Here is a 22,794-nt window from a genome sequence, read left to right on the forward strand (position 1 = left end):
TAAATTCATTCAATTACTAGAATAGTGTGTTTCTGAGATTAATAATTTTTCATTCTCAATGTTGACTAAACCTCAAATTATTTTCTTTTGACTTAGCCCTCACACCTTGTGAAAAGGGGGTTACCAATCTCACAGTACTACTGGCTAAATGAAAGTCACACATTCAGTCATTTGGTGGTCAACCCACATCACAGTTTGCCTGGTTTACTCTGGTTGTCCTGGAGTCCCATCCAGTTTAGCCTTCTAGCATTCTCTAAACTACCCTGGTTTGGACAATAAATTATATAGCTACTCTTGGTAGAACTATCACAGAGAAGGTGGCCAATAAATGTCTGGAAAAAAATATAAGATTTCCCCATGACACGTATCAGTGGGTATATATACCTAGTTAGGCTGGGGGAAAAAAGCCCCTTACCAAAGTATTGTCATCCACAGTTCCCACACTACCTTGGGTGACAGATCTGGGAAGAAAGCCACTATCTCCCAATCACTTTTCTTGTGCATCCTGAGAAATTCCCAACTCATTGCAAGTACATCAGAGTCTGCCACCCACTATCTTTCTCAGTTGCAATAATCTTTCAACACCTGCCTCTGTCACTCCCTACTCCCATTCCTGTGTTTCTCCCTACTTCTATGTCTGTTGTTACTTCTGGCAAATTCATTGTCCATGTGGGTTCCCATTCCTCACCTGGCCTTTCAGTATTCTGACCACCACTACCTTTCCCTAAAGCCCATCTTAGCCACTCACTTCCAAGGTCACACCCTTGCCATCACCTTGTTGCTACCAATAACTGCAGTGCTTCCAAATCCTTGGTTTCAAGCATTCCATTCTCTGATCATCACCTCCTGTTTTTTAGCTTCCCACTGGTGTCAACAGTCCACCAATCCATCAATCTAACCCCCTTTCCCTATCCATTACCCAGTACACATGCATGTGTACACACACACACAGACACACATATACATGCCACATTCACCTGCTCCACCACCACACACACTCCATGCCCACACTTCCCTGTTTATCCAGTTAGATGTTATGCTCCAAGCCCATAAATGCTCCTTTGCCAGCACTCTTAGTTTCTTTGCACCCTTTCCCTCCAGTGTCTTTGCTTATCTAAAGCCCCATGGCTTCCTGAACCCTGGGACAAGCCTACGTCCTAGCTGTACCTAAACAGTTGAATTTTGTTGGGGCATATATCTCTACAGTTCTGAATAGCTTTAATTTTAATGGCCCATTTCCTGGTTATACTCCTAGTCCCTCTCTCTAAATTACTCTTTAACAGTATCTCCTCTCATCAAAATTCCAAACTCCCGCCTAATGACTTTGCCCCATACTTCACTGAGAAGACAGGTGCAATCTGCCAAGATTCATGTCATCTTCCCACCATCATACCTACCCATTGCCTGTGTCTGTGTCTCTATTTTTAGCCTTGACCTGGTGATAATAAATGAACTGTCTCTACCTCTAAGGCCAACTTCCATTCTTTCCCACCTCCTAGAAGCATTCTCATGCCCTTCTCCCCTTCTTTTCTCTGCATCATTACTTCTTTTTTTTTTTTAAATCAAATCTATCCCATCAGCACACACACATGCTCTTTATCTCACATCCTTAGAAGACTCTCTTTTGTCTTCACATTTCCCTCTAATGACAGCCCTGGTTTTCTGTGCTCCTTCTCAGCAAAACTCTTCAATAAAGTCATCTGCACAACTTTTCTCTTCCTCCTTCACCCACTCCATGAGGACTATTTTTACTCTTGGGAGTGGTGGAGGGGATGTAGGTGCACTAGGGAAAGAGGAAGCACATGGGCCACACGAGGATAGCCTCAGGCTGACAGAGTTCCAGGCCTTCAGTGTGAGCAGGATACGGTGTCATTTCCTCATTATACAGATGGGGAAACTGAGGTCTAGGGAAGAAGTGGACTTGCTCTATGTCCCACAGTGATGGGACTGTATAGCTAAAGCTGAAACATATTCATTTTCCTAGTTCTCATATATACCAGGCTGCCTTCAATTATTATAGTGACTTTCGTGTTTTTCATGGTTTTTGTCCTATAGTAACAGTACAAAATATTATATGTAAAAGAATTTAAACAGTCCAGATTTATGTGGAATAAAATATAAAGAACACACCATGGACTTCTTACAGTTCCATATACTATATCCCTTTCCCCAGGGGTACCCACTGTCAATGATAATAATGACAAAAAGGGTCATATTCCACTGAATTGCTGCTGGAGAGTTTGTTGCACTTTCTCAGACTCCTTCGTCCTGGAGGTGAACTTGACTTGGGCCTGTTGCACTTTCTCAGACTCCTTTGTCCTGGAGGAGAACTTGACTTGGGCCAGCTCCTCTCAGGCTGAGAGCTCACTCTGCCAAACCCACCACTTGGCTCCCTTTTATTGCTCATAGAACAGTCTTTGGGTTATTTTTTCCCTGAAGGACCTCACTATGTCCCAGCAAGACTCCTCAATTTAGAAATGGCCCTTCCTCCAGGTCCTATGATCTTGATAGCTCTCTTCCCCCCCCCATCCCCACCTCTCTGTTCCTAAATGATAACCATATCCCTGTGATAGTCCAAACTAGTGCCTGAGACTAATTTCTCACTTCTCCTCTCCCTCATTCACCCACACTTACTCTATCATCAAGTCTATCTATTCATCTTTCAGCTGTCTTCCAATTATACCAACATCTTTTTATGATTTTATTTATTTATTCATGAGAGACACAGAAAGAAGGCAGAGACATAGGCAGAGGGAGAAAGAAGTAGGCTCCCTGCAGGGAGCCCGATGTGGGACTTGATCCCGGAACCCCGGGATCATGCCCTGAGCTGAAGGCAGACGCTCAACCACTGAGCCACCCAGGTGTCCCCTAATTCTACCAACTTTTATCTCCACAGCCACATCCTAAGTGAAAGATGCCACTATCTTTCTTTTTTAGATTTTATTTATTTATTCATGAGACACACACACACACACACACACACACACACACACACACAGGCAGAGACACAGGCAGAGGGAGAAGCAGGCTCCATGCAGGGTGCCCGACGTGGGACTCGATCCAGGGTCTCCAGGATCACGTCCTGGACCAAAGGCGGCACTAAACTCTGAGCCAGCCGGGCTGCCCAGATGCCACTATCTTTAGCCCAAACTACTGGCTACATTCACCTCCTATTTCGTCCTCCTGCAACCTCTCTTTCCCCCTCCATCTTTCTTTCCCAAGGTAACTAGAGAGAGCCTTTAAAAATAAATCCAAACCTGTCACATCCTTCTCTGAAAATATGCCAGGCAGGGGCTTCCTACCACCTTTGGATATAAATCTTGACTTCTTTCCATGGCATTCTGCCTCACTGCCCCAAGTGCCCATCTGACCTCCCCTCATGGTGATGTCCCTACTTACTGCTCCATCCATTCAGATCTCCCAGTTCTGGGGACATACCAGGCTTTTGTGTGTGTGCTATTTCTTCCTCTGGGAGCATTCTTCCTCTTCAGATGCCCAACACCTCTCCATCCCTCAGGTCTTCATCCAACACCACTGTTTCAGCATATGTGGTATGAACATTTGTTTGATCACAAGTCTCCGTTCCCTTCCTGTCCTTGCTATAGTTCACTGTAGGTGGAATATACTTCCATGCCCCATTGCCTTTGGGCTTTGATCCATGACTTACATTAGCCAATAAAATGTGAATAGAGACATGAGGTACACCATGTGCAGCCAGAGGCTTTAATGTGATTGCATGGTTTGGCTTGCCCTCCTCCACCCTTGCCCTAGACCATCGGGAGACCCTGCCTTACTCAGGTGGCCAGTGCTCCCTCCATCTGGGTCCCAGAATGAGAAGACACATGAAGCAGACCTGAAGCTATGTCCACACAATGATGCACACCACAACTGATCTAAAAAGGCCAGTGCATGAGAAATAAATGTTATAAACCACTGAGGTCTGGCAACTGAAGTATTGCAGCAAATGCTGATGAATACCTTGGGGTAGAGGCACTTACTCAAAACTAGAGATTGAAGTGAAAGTCTAGATAGATGGACAGTGAGACGCCCAGCTCCAATTCTCACCCAGCTCCCAGACCACTAGCAATAAGGTGAATATCTCTCAGGCAGAATATGAAAAAGAATTTCTCCATTGAGAAGAAAGGAGGAAAAAAACTAGGTCAAGAGAAAAGACCTGTAGACAGTAGCCTTAAGATAATCCACTATAAGAAAGCCAGTTAACCTCCTTGTGACTCCACAATCATGGCCTCCAGTGAGTAGAGCTCCCTGACCCTTATACACAGAGGCTCCAATCAGTTCCAATCCATTTTTAAGGGCCTCACTCTTTTGTTTTAACAAAAAATGTACAAAATGTTCATTTTGAAGCGGAGGGAAAAGTGAATGTTCATCAAAAGAGGCTCTTTTTCCTTTGCAGAGGGCTATAGTACACAGCTTGGGGCCTAACCATTCGTGCCTTACTGGAGTGTTTCTGCATTGCTCCATGGCCAATGCCTCTCTCCATGCATGCCACTGACATATTTACCCTGGACAACTCACTATGCTCCCAGCCACTGTCTTCTTGTCTGGGTTTCTTCTGCACCCATTTCCAAAAAGGCAGTCAGGGGGTTATTCTAAAACACCTATCTAATCATGTCACTGCTTGGCTCAGAACCCTCCAGTGGCTACCAGACTCCTATCCATGGCCTATGAAGCCCCGTGCCTAGCCTTCCAAGTACAGCTCCCACTCATATCCCTTTCACTGATTCTATTCCAGGTAAGGGGCATAGGCCTTTTTATATCTTGAAAAGCCTGTCTCAGAGATTGCACCCTTGTTGTTCCCTTCACTTGCCTGGGCTTTTTCCCCAGTCCTCCCCAAATTGGGGCTCCTTTTCATCCTTCTCTCATCTTGTTAAAGTGGCTTTTTATTTTTCTTAAGATTTTATTTATTCATGAGAGTCACACACAGAGAGAGGCAGAGACACAGGCAGAGAGAGAAGCGGGTTCCATGCAGGGAGCCCAATGCGGGACTCGATCCTGGGTCTCCAGGATCATGTCCTGGACCAAAGGCGGCGCTAAACCGCTGAGCCACCCAGGCTGCCCTTAAAGTGGCTTTTTAAAACTCGTCTATAGTAATTCTTCCTCAATGCTTAAGTTTCATCTTTTTGTCTTCACACTGACCATGATTTGCAATGACATAAATTTTTTTCCTTGAGTTACTGTCCATTCCCCCATTGACTGTAAGGACCACTGGAGCAGGATTCACTATGACACTCACTGCAGAATTCCCTGTATCTGGTGCAAGGCTTGGTCCAGAAAGGGCCTTCCAGAAATGGCTCTGAATGAAAGGGGATGGTGGCATCAGTATTAGGGTACAAAGTACTTGATGTACATACTGTGTGTCTATGTGTGTGGTTGGGGTGAGCAGGGGCAGGCTTATGGACAAATAAAATCTGAGTGTTTCTCTGCCCCACTGTCAACTCTTCTGCCTTCCCTCTGTAGCATTTCTATCCCCTTGCCCCACCTCTGAGTCTCTGGGCTGAGGACTACAGCAAAGGCAGAGAAACTGGATAAAAAGGAGAGGACTGTGTCCTGTGTATTGAGCAAGGTTCCTGGAGAAAGCGGGAGACCAAAGGGGCTACAGAGAAAGAAGAATACCATCTCACACCAGTGAGAATGGTGAAAATTAACAAGACAGGAAACCACAAATGTTGGAGAGGATGTGGAGAAAAGGGAATCCTCTTGCACTGTTGGTGGCAATGTGAACTGGTGCAGCCACTCTGGAAAACTGTGTGGAGGTTCCTCAAAGAGTTAAAAATAGACCTGCCCTACAACCCAGCAATTGCTCTGCTGGGGATTTACCCCAAAGATACAGATGCAGTGAAATGCAGGAACACCTGCACCCCGATGTTTCTAGCAGCAGTGTCCACAATAGCCCAACTGTGGAAGGAGCCTCGGTGTCCATAGAAAGATGAATGGATAAAGAAGCTGTGGTCCATGTATACAATAGAATATTCCTCAGCCATTAGAAACGACAAATAACCACCATTTGCTTTGATGTGGAGGGACCTGGAGGGTAGTATGCGGAGTGAAATAAGTCAATCGCAGAAGGACAAACATTATATGGTCTCATTCATTTGGGTAATATAAAAATTAGTGAAAGGGAATAAAGGGAAAGGAGAGAAAATGAGTGAAAACATCAGTGAGGGTGACAAAACATGAGAGACACCTAACTCAGGAAATGAACAAGGGGTAGTGGAAGGGGAGGTGGGCAGGGGGTTGGGGTGACTGGGTGATGGGCACTGAGGGGGACACTTGGTGGGATGAACACTGGGTGTTATGCTATATGTTGGCAAATTGAACTCCAATAAAAAATTTTTTTAGGAGAAAGAAGAGAAGAAGGAGAAAACTGGATCCACAGGGGGAAGGAAAAGGGACCGTTCCACAAGTGGCAGGGGCTCCCTGAAGGAGGTCCCCACCTCTACTTCCCGATGGCCCCAACACCCCTAAGCCCCCAAAACAGAAGAGGGACATTTGAGCCCTCTTCAGGGGTGATGGCCACAGGAAAGGGGAGCCTTGGCTTCGGTCAAGGCTGGACTGGATAGACTCAGTGAGACAGCACCCTCTGAACTAGGGTGTCACGAATGCCACTCCCACCTGTCCGTACTTAAACAACAGGGAAAAGGAAGACCCCCTTCCCCTCACATCTATGTCAGCAGCTGGTGTGCACCAAGTTGGGCCTGGGGGCAGCCACTAAGAGCCCAAGGTCTCTCAGGAAATCCTGGAGAGACGGGGACACGGCCAGCTCAAGCTGTGCCACTGGGGCCCCCGGAGAGGGAGGAGCTGTCCCAGATCCCCCAGGGATGGGGGTGAGGGGACAGGACAGGGATGTGTCCTGAGGGTTGTGCCCGACAAGCTTGAGGGCCTCCGACAACAGGTGATGTGCTTGGCTCTGGGTAAAGGAAGCGCTGCCCTGGGAACACCAAGTACAATGCACGGCATGGGAGCTCCCCGTTTCAAACTGTGTGGTTGCTGTGGGCCGACGGGGGGGAGGGGGTGAGAGGCCGAGCAAGGGACAGGGTCCTTGGCACAGATGCTGGCTGTGGCCTGGCCCTGCTCACCCCGAGGCCCTGTGCCCTATCTGGAACCTTCCCTGGGCCTCTCCTAGGAGCCAGTTTCTGCCCGGGGAAGGACCCCGAAGGCCCAGGGACAAGCTGGGTGAAGGTGTCCCCTTGGCCAAGCTGATGCCTATTCGCCCCATGGGAGGCTCCCCGTCTCCCTATGCAGCCTCACCTGGCCCCCTGCCCGCGTGTCCAGGTCCCCTCCAATTGTGAAGCTATGCCAGGCCCTTGCAGACTTGCTCCTTAGTCTCTACCAGGGAGCCTGGCTCCCACAATGGGGTGGGAGTGGAGACGGGGGGCATGAGTCCTGTCCGACATACACTTCACACCCGAACCACCAATCTGGCTTCCCTCTGGATGCCCCAACTTGCCCTAGGCATCCACAGAGCTCTGGTACTGGTCCTCACACCTTGTGGTCTGAGGGCAGCCACAGCACAAGACAGAGGGCCTGGGAAGGACGTAGGGGTTCCCCAAGGTCAGGTACAATGGGGTTAGAGCTCACATCTGCAGGCCCCATGTCTGGCGTCAGGTGTGATTTCCGGAACAGGAACTTAGTAAGGTACACTGAAAGGCCCATTCCAGTTCTGCCTTAGCCCCTCTTGCTCTCTTCCTTTCCATTTCCGGCAGGATCTGGCCACCTTTGCTTGGCACCAAGGTTGGACCAGGGTGCCACGTGTGCAACAAGTTTGAGCTGGCTGAGAGTGAGCAAGTGGTGTGCACAGAGAAATGGTGGACAAGGAGATATCCAGCAGGGCCCTGAGTACAGGGAAAGGACGACAGTCCAAAAAATGCCAGAAAGACACCCAACACCAGCCCCAGCAGAAGGCTGGCAACAGGGCCATGCCTAGGAGCAGGTGGGATCTGAAGACCAGGGCCCACCCCAGTGGAGCTCCTCTGCCAGTGCATCTAGAAATGTGCACTTGACTGGAGGCCGCAGAAGAGAAACCGAGAACTCACTGCTGTCATGTCTTCTGCACAAGCACTTGCCATGAACATGTGGCACATGTACATCCAGTCTTTTTCTCTTAGAGGCTTCTAAAAGACATCGATGTTCTTGGGTTTTTGTCCTGATTGCAGAAACAACAACACGTTTACTACTCAGGGAGCACCTGCCACTGCTACCCACATATGGTAGGTCCTTCATTCAGGTATTTCCCAGGACTGTCACCATTACCAATCTGCTGTGTGGCCCTCAGCTCTGCTTCTATGACTGTCATTGCTACCCACATGCCTCGAGGGTCTTTCCACCATTTCCACGGCCTGGGCTATGCAGCCTGTTAGCCTGGCCCTATAGTCCCAGTGCATCCACTGCGGAGCTGTGGGACTTTGAGCAAGTCTCCAAATCTTTCTGCGCCCAGTGTTCTCATTTGGATAAAAGGGGTCATAACAGTGCCCACCTCCACCCAAGACTTCTCTAAGGACTCCAGCACAGTCCTAGTTGTTCAGCCAAGTGTCTGGCATGTAATATGAATTCATGTTACTTTCAGCTATTTTTTCACGGTTAAGGTTATGCTATCTATGTGTACAATTTCATATTTTGGTTTTTTCTTTAGCATAATATTAGCCATATACTCCTGTTCTTCAAGTCTTTATTTTTACATGATTGATTGGTATATTCTATCATATACTATCATATCTAACACAATTTTATGCTTTTGTAATGTTTCAACTAAGCATCTTTTTGCATGACTGTTTATTTGCATTTTAGGTGATCTCTTAGAAATACCACTGGAGGGTTAGAGAATAAAAACATCTTTCAGAGTGTTGATATCTTCTCTAGTAGGCCTTCTGGCAAAAAATATCTATCTGTTTTCCTAATGCCAGCAAATGAAAGTGCCCATTGTTTTCCCACAAACTATCATTTTTGATTGCTCTTTCACAAATGGCAAAACTTATCCCCTATTTGTATTTCTTTGATGACTAATTATAGTAGGATTTTACTTAATGGCTACATGTATTTCTTCCCTGGTAAATTGCCCGTACCTATCAATTACCCATTTAGCTGCTAGAAATTAGTATTTTCATTTTCTAATTTTAAGACTGATTCATATAGTAACCTTTTGTCAATTATATTTGTTGCAGATGTTTTGCTCCACCTTTCATTTACAATTTACTTGTTATGATGCTTGATGTAAAGATTTTTTAAAAATCTTTTATATTGTTGAATTTATTAAGATTTTCCTTCTAATTTCTTTCACTGTTTTTTTTTTAATTTTTATTTATTCATGATAGTCACACACACACAGAGAGAGAGAGAGAGAGAGAGAGAGAGACAGAGACAGAGACATAGGCAGAGGGAGAAGCAGGCTCCATGCACCGGGAGCCCGACATGGGACTCGATCCCGGGTCTCCAGGATCGCGCCCTGGGCCAAAGGCAGGCGCCAAACCGCTGCGCCACCCAGGGATCCCTCTTTCACTGTTTTTAAGCTCAGAATATTCTTTCCTATCCAGAGACGATGTAAATATTCACTGGTGTTTTGTCCTAATATTTTTCTTAATATTTAGCCTTCAATCCTTTTGATATATACATTAGAGTATGGCATGTCTTAAGGCTCTGCACTAATTTTTCCTCCAAATACCTAAATGTCCTAATACCATCTTTTAATCATCCTTCCATAGCAATGATTGCAGTTTCCCTTGTGTATATTGTACATATGTGTATACCACATGTAGTCTCTCTTTGATCCACTTATTTGTTAATTTTGATGACACAGTGACTTGGTTACTCTATAATCTAGAGGTCTGTCTTGTAGCACTAGTAGAAATATCAAATTATGACATCAAATGAAGCATAGCCAAAAGCATATGAAAAACAATTTGTAAGTATCAAGTTTGTTGTGAAGATAATCTAAGTTGACACTGTGTTAGTGCCTAAGTTTTAATTTGTTTTAATGAACTGAGTTCAGTTTTGTACCACACATTGGCAAGGAAACTCAATCTCAGCAAGGAGGCAGGAAATCCCTCTTCCTAACTTACAACCCTGAGGGCCACCACTCTCAGAATTTACTGTTTCCCCCATCGATGACAACATTCAATTACTACAAGGCAATCACTAAAAAGGTCTATGTGTCTTCTAAAGTAAACCAAGTGAATAGCAGCTGTGTGCAAGGCACAGTTGGTAAAGGGAAAGGAACCAAGGAACATTTAGAAGAGTCCCAGAAGTAGGCAAAGTTATAGAAAATGTGGCACAATGTGACAAAGCAAGTGTTTTTAAGAAAATCAGCACTATCCAACATGGCAGAGAGGCACAAGAGAACAATGGTGAGAGCCAGCCAGTATAGATCTCATCTCCTTAAGGGGTAGAGGTCACACACTGAGTACACAAGAGGAATTTCACAAATTACACAGACATACTTCATATTAGAAAAGGTAATAGGAGGGATCCCTGGGTGGCGCAGTGGTTTGGCGCCTGCCTTTGGCCCAGGGCGCGATCCTGGAGACCCGGGATCGAATCCCACGTCGGGCTCCGGGTGCATGGAGCCTGCTTCTCCCTCTGCCTGTGTCTCTGCCTCTCTCTCTCTCTCTCTCTGTGACTATCATAAATAAATAAAAATTAAAAAAAAAAAAAGAAAAGGTAATAGGAGTGAGCATGAAGTTCTGATTTTATTTATTTGTTTTTTTAAAGATTCTTTTTTTTTAATTTTTATTTATTTATGATAGTCACAGAGAGAGAGAGAGAGGCAGAGACACAGGCAGAGGGAGAAGCAGGCTCCATGCACCGGGAGCCCGATGTGGGATTCGATCCCGGGTCTCCAGGATCGCGCCCTGGGCCAAAGGCAGGCGCCAAACCGCTGTGCCACCCAGGGATCCCCGAAGTTCTGATTTTAATGGAAGGCAGACATTAGAAACGACAAATACCCACCATTTGCCTCGACATGGATGGAACTGGAGGGTATTATGCTGAGTGAAATAAGTCAATTGGAGAAGGACAAACATTATATGGTCTCATTCATTTGGGGAGTATAAAAAATAGTGAAAGGGAATAAAAGGGAAAGGAGAGAAAATGAGTGAAAATATCAGTGAGGGTGACAAAACATGAGAGACACCTAACTCTGGGAAATGAACAAGGGATAATGGAAGGGGAGGTGGGTGGGGGGTTGGGGTGACTGGGTGACGGGCACTGAGGGGGGCCCTTGGCGGGATGAGCACTGGGTGTTATGGTTTATGTTGGCAAATTGAACTCCAATAAACAATAATAAAGAAAAAATAATGGAAGACAGAGCAGGCATGACTTCAGGAGCAAAGGATGAAGTTTCTGAAGTTACTTGCCCCCATAATTATTACATTATATATGTAATAATTGTACCCTGGAGCCCATCCTAATACCTCCTTGTACTCTTGCCTCCATAATTATTATTACACTCTGGAGCCCATCCTAATACCAAGAGTACAAGGAGGTATTAGGATGGGCTCCAGAGTGCAAGTAGAAGGGCACACTTCAAAGAGGAAACTAGGAGTGAACAAGTCTAGATGTTCAGGTTAAGGGTCTATGGTTCCCCATATCCCCTGTCATTAAAGGGGAACCTGGGGGAACAGGGGAATAAAGCAAGAAGTGCCCAATAAACACCTGAAAAAAGTTCCAAAATAAAACTATTTTGCCCTCTTCAAGCTGGCAGGGATTTTTAAAAACTCTAATACATGCTGGCAGGGTGTGGTGACATACACATTCTCACATACCACTACAAGAATATAAACTGGAAAGCGTTTTGATAAGCAATTCAAAGCACAAATCAAGTATCTTGAAAATTCCTGTTCTAGTTATTCTAGAGGAGAAAAAAAAACAGAGCTGTAGAGATACATCTAAATGCAAGGATGCTCAAAACAGTGTGAGTAATCACTGTAAAAAGGGAAAAATTAAAGTTTCCCATGACAGAGGAATGAATAAATAAATTATATCTAGATGATGAAATACTCAGCCTTTGAAGATCATGATTTTAAAGAATTTTTAATGACTTGTAAAAGTGGGTATGATATAAAATCAAACAAATATTTAAAGGCCAAATAAATAAATAATCAATAATAAATAAACAAAAATCAGTATACTAGCGGCACTTGGGTGGGTCAGGCAGTTAAGCATCTGCCTTCAACTTAGGTCATGATCCCAGGGACCTGGAATGGAGCACCCACCCACCCCCATCAGCGGGGAGTCTGCTTCTTCCTCTCCCCACTCCCTTGTTGGTGTTCTCTCTCTCTCTCTCTTTCAAATAAATAAATACAATCTTTTTTAAAAATCAGTATACAAGTACATGACCATAATCTGTTTATAATTATGATGCATAACTTTAAGTACATACATACTTACATGTGTACATTTAAAAAATGGTAGGAAATACACCAAAACATCAATAGTGCTTTTCTCTAACAAGTGATTTTGTTTGCTTCTTTATATTTTTCTGCCTGTTAAATCTTTTTATGCAACCAGCACATCACACTTTTATGATTAAAGCAAGATTAAGAAACTCTGCCAATAGAAGACATCATTTACAAACTAGAAGGGGAGAAATCCCAGTTTCTTCCAGCCCTGAAGCTTAGAACTGCATGAAAGAATCGAGCTCCTATGCAAAATTGCCCACTGGCTTGAACACAGAACCAGAAGTGAGTTTTGTTCTGGCATGAGTGGGGTTGAACTTGGCCTTGAACAATGGGGAGGGGAAAGAGATGTAGAAAGCAGGATCATATATCAGCCCTGGAGGGTTCATTCACACACAAGAAGAGGCATATGTCCTATCAAGTGAGCACAGGTCACTGCCACATCTGAATTCAACTGGGATGGTGGGGGAGGAGGAGATACCTCTGGCTGCTTACAGAAGTTGGCTAGCTAGAACATGGAGCACTTGTGTCTAACACCTTTGTGAACTGGAAAGGGAAGGCACATTGGCTTAGATGCACCCATAAATGTCTCAAGCCAACTGTACAGGTCTTAACTCCTGGCTCAACCACATATTTTCTGTGTGAATTTGGACCAATTAGGCTTTCAGGGCCGCCATTTCCTCATCAGTGAAATGAATATGAGGGCAACTACTACCTAAGGCTTTCTGGACCATGAACTACGTTATAGAAAAGTATATAGAACTGCATGCCTGGCACACTGGAAATGCTCTACAAGTGTTTGTTATTATTTGTTGCCATTACCCACATACTGATTTGAGATGGCCTGAAATACAAATAGTGAATACTAAGGGGCTCAGTTCTAACATGGAGGAAGTCATTGATCTGTCAGGGAGGCCCAGAAGAAGTAAAAACAAGAAAGTAGAGACTTGGGTGAAAATTAGGAAGTTAAAGAGAACCCCCACATCCCAGCATCATCAATCTTCATCACAGGCCTGGGGAACTGTTTAGAAAATGTTGTCAATTAATTTTTTAAGATCAATTCAAGTAGATTTTGCATTTGGTTAGCAATGATCCAGGATTGTTTTGAGTTTAAAGGAAAGAACATATTTTAGATGACTTGAACTCCACCACTTGCTCCATTAATACCACTGCAAGGAATTTATCCACAGGACCTAGACTGACAAGTCTGAAAATATGTGGTATAAGTTTGTTTAATTTTGGTGTTGCACAGAATAATGTAAACTTGGAAACAACTTTGTTATCAATTGTGGATTGGGGTAGATAGATTATGACATGCTGGTAAAGTGGAATGCTATGCAGCCATTAAATGGGATGAATCTCCATCTACATCTATATATGCACTGGCACAGAAAGCTGTGCACAGCACATTATTGAAGGCACAATACCGTTCTGTAGTTGTACAGAAAGAAAGGGATCAGAAGAATATATAAAGATTGATAGTGATTGTCTCTGGGAGGTAGGGTTTGAAGACATTTATGTTTTCTTCTTTATGTCTCTATTTTTTTAGTTTCTAGAATGAGCATGTATTATCTTTGTCATAGGCAAATCTGATTGTGTAAAAAAAATTTTTTTGTGAAATGAATGAATGTCTTTTAAAAATCCACAACAAATAGTTCCTTTTGTCACCCTCCTCCCACCCCTTTCTTTGGGGCCAAGTTGCCATTATTAAGCATGCTGTTCTTCTGACTGGAATGTAACTATCCAGTGAGGGAGAACGCAATTGGGAATATCTCCCAGATAATTATGAATGCTAAATGTGAGTAGGTGAGCAGACAAAAAAAAAAAACAAAAAACACCATACAACATTTAGAATTCTTAAAATGTTCATTTTTCTTCTCAGAACTAAAATTGCAAACTCTATTTCAATTCAGGGGCTCCAAATGCTTAGTTTTCACTTTCTATGAATGGATTGGGTATGAGTACCTCCCATGGGGTATAAAAATAAACATAAAACTTCTCACACTACCAGAAATTGAAAAGGGCCATTGTACTCTTTTGCTGACCATAAGCGTATCAACTTATCTGGCTTTCACTCAATCACCTGCACAGAAGCCTCATGGCACTACTCTTTTCAGCATCCATAGTTCCTCTGCTGGCTGTAACTTGGAAATTATGTAGTTTGGAAATTGGAATCTCTGATTTTTGAAAAATAAAGAGGATGGCTATTTGTTGTGGGGACACAATGGCATCCCAGAGATCCATTCCAATCACTTGGCCTTCAGGAGGAAAAGGTACTCTAGGATACCCCACAGAGTGGTACAAGAATATCTTCACAGGGCCCAATCTGACTTCTAAGAAGGACAGGAGGAAAAAAAAAAAAAAAAAGAAGGACTGGAGGAAAGAAAGGAGGATGTGTGTGGGAGCAGGAGTGGGAAACTCCGCTACAATGAACAACTGGCTTTGCCTTCCCAGAAAGAATGGAAATCTGGTCATCTCCAGAGGAGTCTGACATCGAGGATCAGAGGACAGAGAGACCAAAACCTGAAGCAGCATAAGGAAGTTTATCAATAACTCCATTTGCCACTGGGCTTGCAGAAGGAAAGAGAAACAGAAACTATCAGTTTCTGGCTCCCAAGAAAACACAAATCTGAGCCCTGGCTCTCCAGTCCTAGCTCATAGGATCCACAGAAGGAATGCTGTACTTACACAGGGAGACCAGGGTCCTATACTTCACCAGTGTCCCTTCCTTACCTACATCCCTATCAGAAGGGTCCAGCTCACTCCTACCCTCCTGGCAGAAGTCTGAGGGCACATCTGTGAATATCACAGACTCCAAAAAGATCCAAACCATTCCTACTTACCCTGAACTTCCTTTAGGAAGGCTGAAGTTGGTAGTGCCAGAGGAAGAGAAGAAGATGGACAGGAAGGTCTCTCTGCTCCAAGTCTGATGCCTACCGAGGACCTAGTATGTGTCTAGCCAAGTACTTTACTCCGTGGAAACTACAAAAAAGAGTAAACACATATCTCTCAAGGAGACAGTCATTTAATCAGGAAGAAAAGAGCTTAAGCAGATTCTAGTAAGTCCCTACATGCTGGGCATGGTGGAGATGGGAAATTCAGCAGCAAGGAACTGGCTCAATTTGCCCCTCGCGGTATATGATGAGGACTCCCAATTCCAATCCCTTCCAGCCCCAGATCTCTGCCTCCTCAATAGATATCTGTCAGGTGAATAATTAAAACAATCTGAGAACAAAAGCCCTGAGTGCAAAGTCAAATGATGAGTTTTATTGTAGAGAACACATGGCCTGCTGGAGCAACAGAGAAGGAAGTGAAGTGGGGGTGGGGATGATGGATGACTGAGAGTGACTTTAGGAAGGAGGTGGTCTTTAAGGGAGGGTGACACTTGGATGGGACACTTCACACCTTTGGCCCATGGCATCAGAAGTCCTTACAACAGCAGTTCTGCCACTGCTTTGCAGGGAGGGGTCCCCACTGCCAAGCCTTCTGCTGGATTACTGCAACTGTCCTGTAACTGGATTTCTTGCCACTTCAACTCATGTTCTACCATTCCATTGTCTACACTGGAGTGGCCATTCAAAGTGCAAACCTAGGTATGGCACGCTTCTTTTTAAAAATCCTCTGTAAGCATTCTTTCTCAGATGAAGAAACTACATTCCTTCCGATGACATTCTAGGCCTTTGGCAACCTGGGCCTGATGTACCTGTCTGGTCTCATCTCCTCCTACTCCAGCCCACATAGACTCCATACTCCAGGGAAACAGTCCTCCTCACCGTTCTTGGAATGCATATGTTAATTCTCTTCTAGGTTTCCAATGCTTTTGTACTTGCTTTCAAATACATTCAAGCTCAAAGGTAATTACTATCTGATCTTAAAAACACCCTCGGGGATCCCTGGGTGGCTCAGCGGTTTAGCGCCTGCCTTTGGCCCAGGGCGCGATCCTGGAGTCCCGGGATCAAGTCCCGCGTCGGGCTCCCGGCATGGAGCCTGCTTCTCCCTCTGCCTGTGTCTCTGCCTCTCTCTCTCTCTCTCTCTCTCTCTCTCCTCTCTCTGTCTATCATGAATAAATAAATAAGTAAATCTTAAAAAAAAAAAAAACACCCTCAACTGTCTCCTTGGGGATTTAAAACATCTAGAACCTCATAATTACATGCATAAGTGAAAAAGATGACCTGATGACAAAAACAGACACACAAATGGACAAAGATTAGAAAGAAGTGCACAAATGTGAGATAAGGCTTGTTGAGTAATAGAGTTATAAACAGTTTCTTCTACAAGAAGAAATATGTTAGTGTCACTACAACATATTTTTTACTGATTAAAAAAACAGCAAGCAATAGTGTACCAAATGACAGGAGGCATTAAGGTAAAGAATCTGCTTTGGGGGTAATTAATTATTTAACCAAAAGAGCACAGTGGGCTAGACACCATTATGGAAGAGACAATTTTTCAGTTAACAGTAGGAGGGAATGTCCTGAACCGTGTCATAACAGCTAGAAAGAGCAAGAGGCTTGTGCTCAAGACACAACCAAGACTGCTGCCTGTAAGGGGTGGCGGGCGGTGTCAGGGACCACAATGACTCTAGGAGTACAGGCAAAAGGACGGAAGTCAGACAACTCCTAGATGAGAGATAATGTGATCATACTTGGTGCCTGGAATGGCCACTGATATCTAGAAATGGTACATGGCTGTTACCTGAGAACACACTGGTTTTGCTGCAGTTACCAGGGTTGTATTCTTGGGGGTAGGGGAGTAGTGAATTCCCAAGAAGCTTTATGTTCCTTTGGGAATAGCAGAAATATCTGAGAATGAGAGGAAACAGGAAGGAAAATAATATTTGTTGAGTATCTACACATGCTAAGCACCATGGTCAGAAGTTACATATGGTAGGCCATGAAACCTTCACAACAACCCGGTGAGGTATAGACCTCTTATACCCTTTCACAACAGAAGTACATTCAGAGTGGTTCTAGAACTTGCCTAGCCCCTAGCATGTAAGTGACAGAGCTAACAAGTGCCTGTGTATATTTCTGAGCAACCGGAAAGGGATCATAGACAAATGAAAGTAGAGATCATGTTGAGATCATGGGTGCTTTCCTGATGACTTCTATTTTTCTTAATGTTGTTATAATAATGTTAAAGCAATTTCTTCTGACTGGAAGTTATTTTTAAGATTTTATTTATTTGTTCATGAGAGACACAGAGAGAGGCAGAGACACAGGCAGAGAGAGAAGCAGGCTCCATGAAGGGACCTCGATTCGGGACTCGATCCCAGGATTCCAGGATCATGCCCTAGGCCGAAGGCAGACAGACGCTCAGCTGCTGAGGCACCCAGGCGTCCCTTGACTGGAAGTTAAAAAGGAATTAGTTTGATGGATTCCTAGATACCCTACCCCATATCTATTTAATGTGATCTGAAGACCAGTTTAACAAATTTAAGAATTAGGATTAAAGTCTCAAAAGGCAACTGTTATAATTTTTCAAGTAATTTTTAAAAAGATAAAATAATAGGGACATCTGGGTGGCTCAGCAGTCGAGTGACTGCCTTCGACTCAGGGCATGATCCCAGATCCAGGGATTGAGTCCCATGTCAGACTCCCTGTGAGGAGCCTGCTTCTCCCTCTGTCTGTGTCTCTGCTTCTCTCTGTGTGTCTCTCATAAATACATAAATAAGCAAATAAATAAATCTTTAAAAACAGGTAAAATGATAAAAGCAAGCTTTATAAAAGACAATACAAACTAGGGATGGTAGAAAGGGAGGTGGGTGGTGGGTGGGGGTGACTGGGTGACGGGCACTGAAGGGGGTACTTGATGGGATGAGCACTGGGTGTTATTCTATATGTTGGCAAATTGAACACCAATAAAAAATAAATTTATAAAAAGAAAAAAATAAAAATAAATGTATAAAAATAAATAATAAAAAAGACAATACAGAAAGATCCTGAAATGCCAAAAAAAAAAAAACAATCATTAAACTCTATAATCAATTTTTTATAAATAAGAGAATGAAAATATACGACAGTTCCCTAAGAAGCAACCAGAGGCCAGGGATCTTGGCTCAGATAACTGAAGCACTGCAGTGACTGACGCCCTGTGCCAACAGGGCAGGAGAGAATCTGCATGTTGGTGTTCCCAGAGTGAAGAGATTTTTCAAAGTGAAGTGTGTAGAGGAGCTGGCTTTGCCAGAGGCTGCATCTTTGAGTCCCACGTCACATTCTAAATGCAAAACCCACAATTTTATATGATGGGGGCAATAAAGACTAAAAAGGTTTATGCTCCAACTAGTCCATAAAATGCAATTAATGCCTGTTTATTCTCATATCTGTGACAAAACGGATTCCTTTAAGCTGCTTCTCAAATTCTATGTCTCAGGTGTATAAGTCATGTTTAACAAATGGGCCTAAATTACAGAAAGCAATAGTCTTGTTTAGATCTTAAAGTGTCTGAAAGCCTTGTGGCAATTCCTATGCCCAACACAAGAAATGGAGATAAACAAAACTTGAAATCTGTTTATTTTTTGCTCCAAAAGACACTTCTCTGGTCTTGAAAAGAGCTGCGCTGATACTAGATTTGTAGATGTGTATTTATATGCAATGTGAAATGTTTAAAAATTTGCTACTTTGAGGGGCACCTGGGTAACACAAACACAGTTGGTTGATTGTCCAACTCTTGGTTTCAGCTCAGGTCAGGTGATCTCAGGGTCCTAGGATGGAGTCACGCATCTGGCTCCATGTTCAGCAGAAAGTCTGCTTGAGATTCTCTCTCTTCCTCTGCCCTGCTCCCCTTACATAAATAAATAAAATCTTTAAAAAATTTGACACTTTGAAAATTGACCTAAAGGTCAACCTAAAATCACAGTAACTAAAGGTCTTCTTTATTGTGGGTAATACAGTAAAAGACTAAACTCTCTTCTGCCTGTTTTCTTCAATCCAGTGAAACAACTATCTGGCACCAAAAAACTAAGCATTTCCTCTAGGTCTCTGCACAGGCCTGACCAGGCTGTGCCTTTTTTTTTTTTTTTTTTTTTTTTTGGCTGTGCCTTTTTAGTGGATCACAGGAAATCCTGCAGGAATCCATCAGTGACTACTTAACTGTCCTGGAAAAAGTGGAGGCTTTTCAAAGAGTTAAAAATAGATCTGCCCTAGGACCCAGCAATTGCACTGCTGGGGATTTATCCCAAAGATACAAATGCAATGAAACACCGGGACCCCATGTTTATAGCAGCAATGTCCACAATAGCCCAACTGTGGAAGGAGCCTCGGTGTCCATCGAAAGGTGAATGGATAAGGAAGATGTGGTTTATGTATACAATGGAATATTCCTCAGCCATTAAAACGACAAATACCCACCATTTGCTTCGACATGGATGGATCTGGAGGGTATTATGCTGAGTGAAATAAGTCAATCGGAGAAGGACAAACATTATATGGTCTCATTCATTTGGGGAATATAAAAAATAGTGAAAGGGAATAAAGGGGAAAGGAGAAAAATTGAGTGGGAAATATCAGGGAGGGAGACAGAACATGAGAGACTCCTAACTCTGGGAAATGAACTAGGGGTGGGGAAGGGGAGGTGGGCGGGGGTTGGGGGTGACTGGGTGACCGGCACTGAGGGGGGCACTTGATGGGATGAGCACTGGGTGTTATTCTATATGTTGGCAAATTGAACACCAATAAAAAATAAATTTATAAAAAAAAAAGTGGAGGCTTTTTTTTTTCTTTTACACATTGGTAAGGTAATGTAAATTAGATATTTGAAACCCTTCTTGGGGAAGAAATGTGTGGGAAATATCAGAAAGGGAGACAGAACGTAAAGACTGCTAACTCTGGGAAACGAACTAGGGGTGGTGGAAGGGGAGGAGGGCGGGGGGTGGGAGTGAATGGGTGACGGGCACTGGGGGTTATTCTGTATGTTAGTAAATTGAACACCAATAAAAAATAAATTAAAAAAAAATGAAACCCTTCTTTTTTTCAGTATATTTGTTTTTTTAATAATAAATTTATTTTTTATTGGTGTTCAATTTGGCAACATACAGCTTAATGCCACTGAGCTGTACACTTAAAAATGGCTAGAATGGTAATTTTTGAGATATATAATTTTTAAAAAAGAGTATAAACACCATCTGGGTCTATTCTTATGTATAAACATCAATTTATACTCTGACATACCTTCTATTCTAGCCTGTCTTCTCACTAGTTCTTGAAAAAAAAACTGTTCAGAGGGTACCTGGGTGGCTCAGTGGTTGAGCATCTGCCTTTGGCTCGGGTTGTGATCCCAGGGTCCTGGGATCGAGTCCCACATCAGCTTCTCCCACAGGGAACCTGCTTCTCCTTCTGCCTATGTCTCTGCCTCTCTCTGTGTGTCTGTCATGAATAAATAAATACAATCTTTAAAGAAAAAAAAAAAAAAGAAGAAAGAAAAAACTGTTCATTTCTTCTCCTGAGCATTTGTCATAGTATTATCTAGCTTAGAAACTATCATTTCTACATCTCCAAAGGCAGCTTAAATTTCTCCTTCTTTTGTTTCCCATACTACTTCTTATTTAAACTTGCGATATGAGTGGTTAATCATGCAGTTTCTTAATATTTCATCATTGCATATTCAGATCTTGTCCTGTTTTCTCTCCCCCAACAGGCCCTAATTTCCTTCACACCCAGGACTGGGTCTCACATGTGGCATAACAGAGAACTCTGAGGCACAGAGTAGATGTCAAAGGTGTAGTGAATGATCAAATGGTGGGTGGAGAGGAGAGAACTGCAGAAGGGTGTCCTATGGACTCCATCTTCTTTCAAGATGGGCAATCTGTGAGGAGTTTGAAGCTCAACCTCTTGGCGGCCACTGGCTTAGCAGAGACACTGCAGGGCAGAAAGGATGATACACTCTCTACCTAAGAATTGAGGAAGCCTTTCAGAGAGGAAAAAGAAATGCAAGCTCACATCTAAATATCCTGTCAGGAACCTAATCTTTCCCTATTTTTCTGGGTTATGCTTCTGGGTAAGAACAGGGTCCTAGGAAGGTACTGCTGGAGGAGGAGGAAGAAACTGTGAGAAACTCTGGCCCTGTCCTGAAGAAATCTAAGGTAAAAATTGATTGGGTACTACTACTCCCCTGTGAAACAGTGTTATCACCTACCCCCTACCTGCCTTACAGGCACTGAAGTTCAAAACTAGGTAAGAGACATGGCAGTGCTTTGCTCAGTGGCGCCAGAATGAAATAAAAGGAATGACCTAACGCCTAAGTGGCAGAAACCTTGGCAAGGCAGGGTTTACACCAGGCAGCAGGTGACATCTGAGCTACTCCTGTATACCCTGCCCCATTGAAGGGGCAGCCCAGAGAACACTCTGGGCTGCGCTGTCCAGTGGGGGCAGCCATGCAGTCAAATGCGTCTGTGTGCTGAGTATGACTTGAGATGTGCTGTACGGGTCAAATACACATTGGATTTTGAAGAGTTGGTGAAGGAAAAAAGAATGTAAGATATCTCGTCGCTAACTTCTTATATTGATCACATGCTGAAATAATACTTTTGGATATGGTGGGTTAAGTAAAACACGTTATTAAAGTTAATTTCACCAGTTTCTTTTAACTTCTAATACAGCACACAGGCAGCTCACATTGTGTTTCTATTGGACAGCGCTGCCCCCTAGGGGATGGTGGTGGCCTGACATCTCCAAGGCTACGGATGCCTTCTCTGCACCAAACATCCAGTCCTGCAGTCCTCCCACACCTCCCCACCCCAAGCATCGGTTTTCTCTTCCCTCATTCTGGGGAAGAGCTGGCCCCCCTCCTTCATCCGTAGACTGAGGGGCTCGCCTCTCTGCCCGCACTATCTGAGTTGGTTCCTTCACATCACTTTTCCTTCCCATCTGGAGTGTGGACTCCCACACTGAGCGCTTTAGGTTCCCAGCACTGTGGTAGAGGGGCGCCCCCGGGGGCAGTGCAGGCAGCCCGTGCACCAGCTTACCTCCGGCGCTCAGCATCGCCGATCTCCTCCAGCAAGCTCTCATCTAACTGTCACGCGCGGCCACGCACGGCCGTCACCACGGCAACTCAGTCTCACAGGCCACCTGAGTCACTCGACAACTGTGAGGCCGCAGGCTCAGAAAGGTCGCCAAGCCGGCAACAGGCACACAGGGCGCTTGCGCTCTACAGCCACCGCCGCCCCTCCCCCCCCCAGCTCCTCCAGGGCCCGCCATCGCGTCTTCGGAGTCCAAGCCTATCTGTTGCACGCTCCTCAGAGAGGGCTATTAGCTACCCCTGGCCCCTGAGGGCGCAAGGAGGTACTCCAGCCTTCCCTAAGGATCCTGGGAGTTGTAGTCCGCAGCCCAGACACAGGCGGGGTCTACCGGGCACCGTCCTTCCACAAGTGGCTAGAGAGGAGGTCGCTACC

The 22,794-nt window shown here is 44.2% G+C and overlaps 1 protein-coding gene and 1 long non-coding RNA gene across 2 annotated transcripts in view; both read right to left on the reverse strand.

Moving 5' to 3' along the window:
- Nucleotides 1–3,745, reverse strand: part of LOC140628403 (uncharacterized) — a 38,792-nt gene extending 35,047 nt beyond the window's left edge. The window contains exon 1 of the long non-coding RNA XR_012026651.1: nt 3,439–3,745. This is a non-coding gene — a long non-coding RNA (uncharacterized lncRNA). The remainder of the gene's footprint in view (nt 1–3,438) is intronic.
- Nucleotides 1–22,566, reverse strand: part of LOC140628401 (synaptonemal complex protein 3-like) — a 95,550-nt gene extending 72,984 nt beyond the window's left edge. The window contains exon 1 of the mRNA XM_072817777.1: nt 22,369–22,566. Within this exon, the coding sequence (XP_072673878.1) occupies nt 22,369–22,411 (43 nt within the window). The 5' untranslated portion in view covers nt 22,412–22,566. The remainder of the gene's footprint in view (nt 1–22,368) is intronic.
- Between the last annotated feature and the right edge of the window lie 228 nt (nt 22,567–22,794).

The sequence above is a fragment of the Canis lupus genome, chromosome X (assembly GCF_048164855.1).
Source record: "Canis lupus baileyi chromosome X, mCanLup2.hap1, whole genome shotgun sequence".
Taxonomy (NCBI): Eukaryota; Metazoa; Chordata; class Mammalia; order Carnivora; family Canidae; genus Canis; species Canis lupus.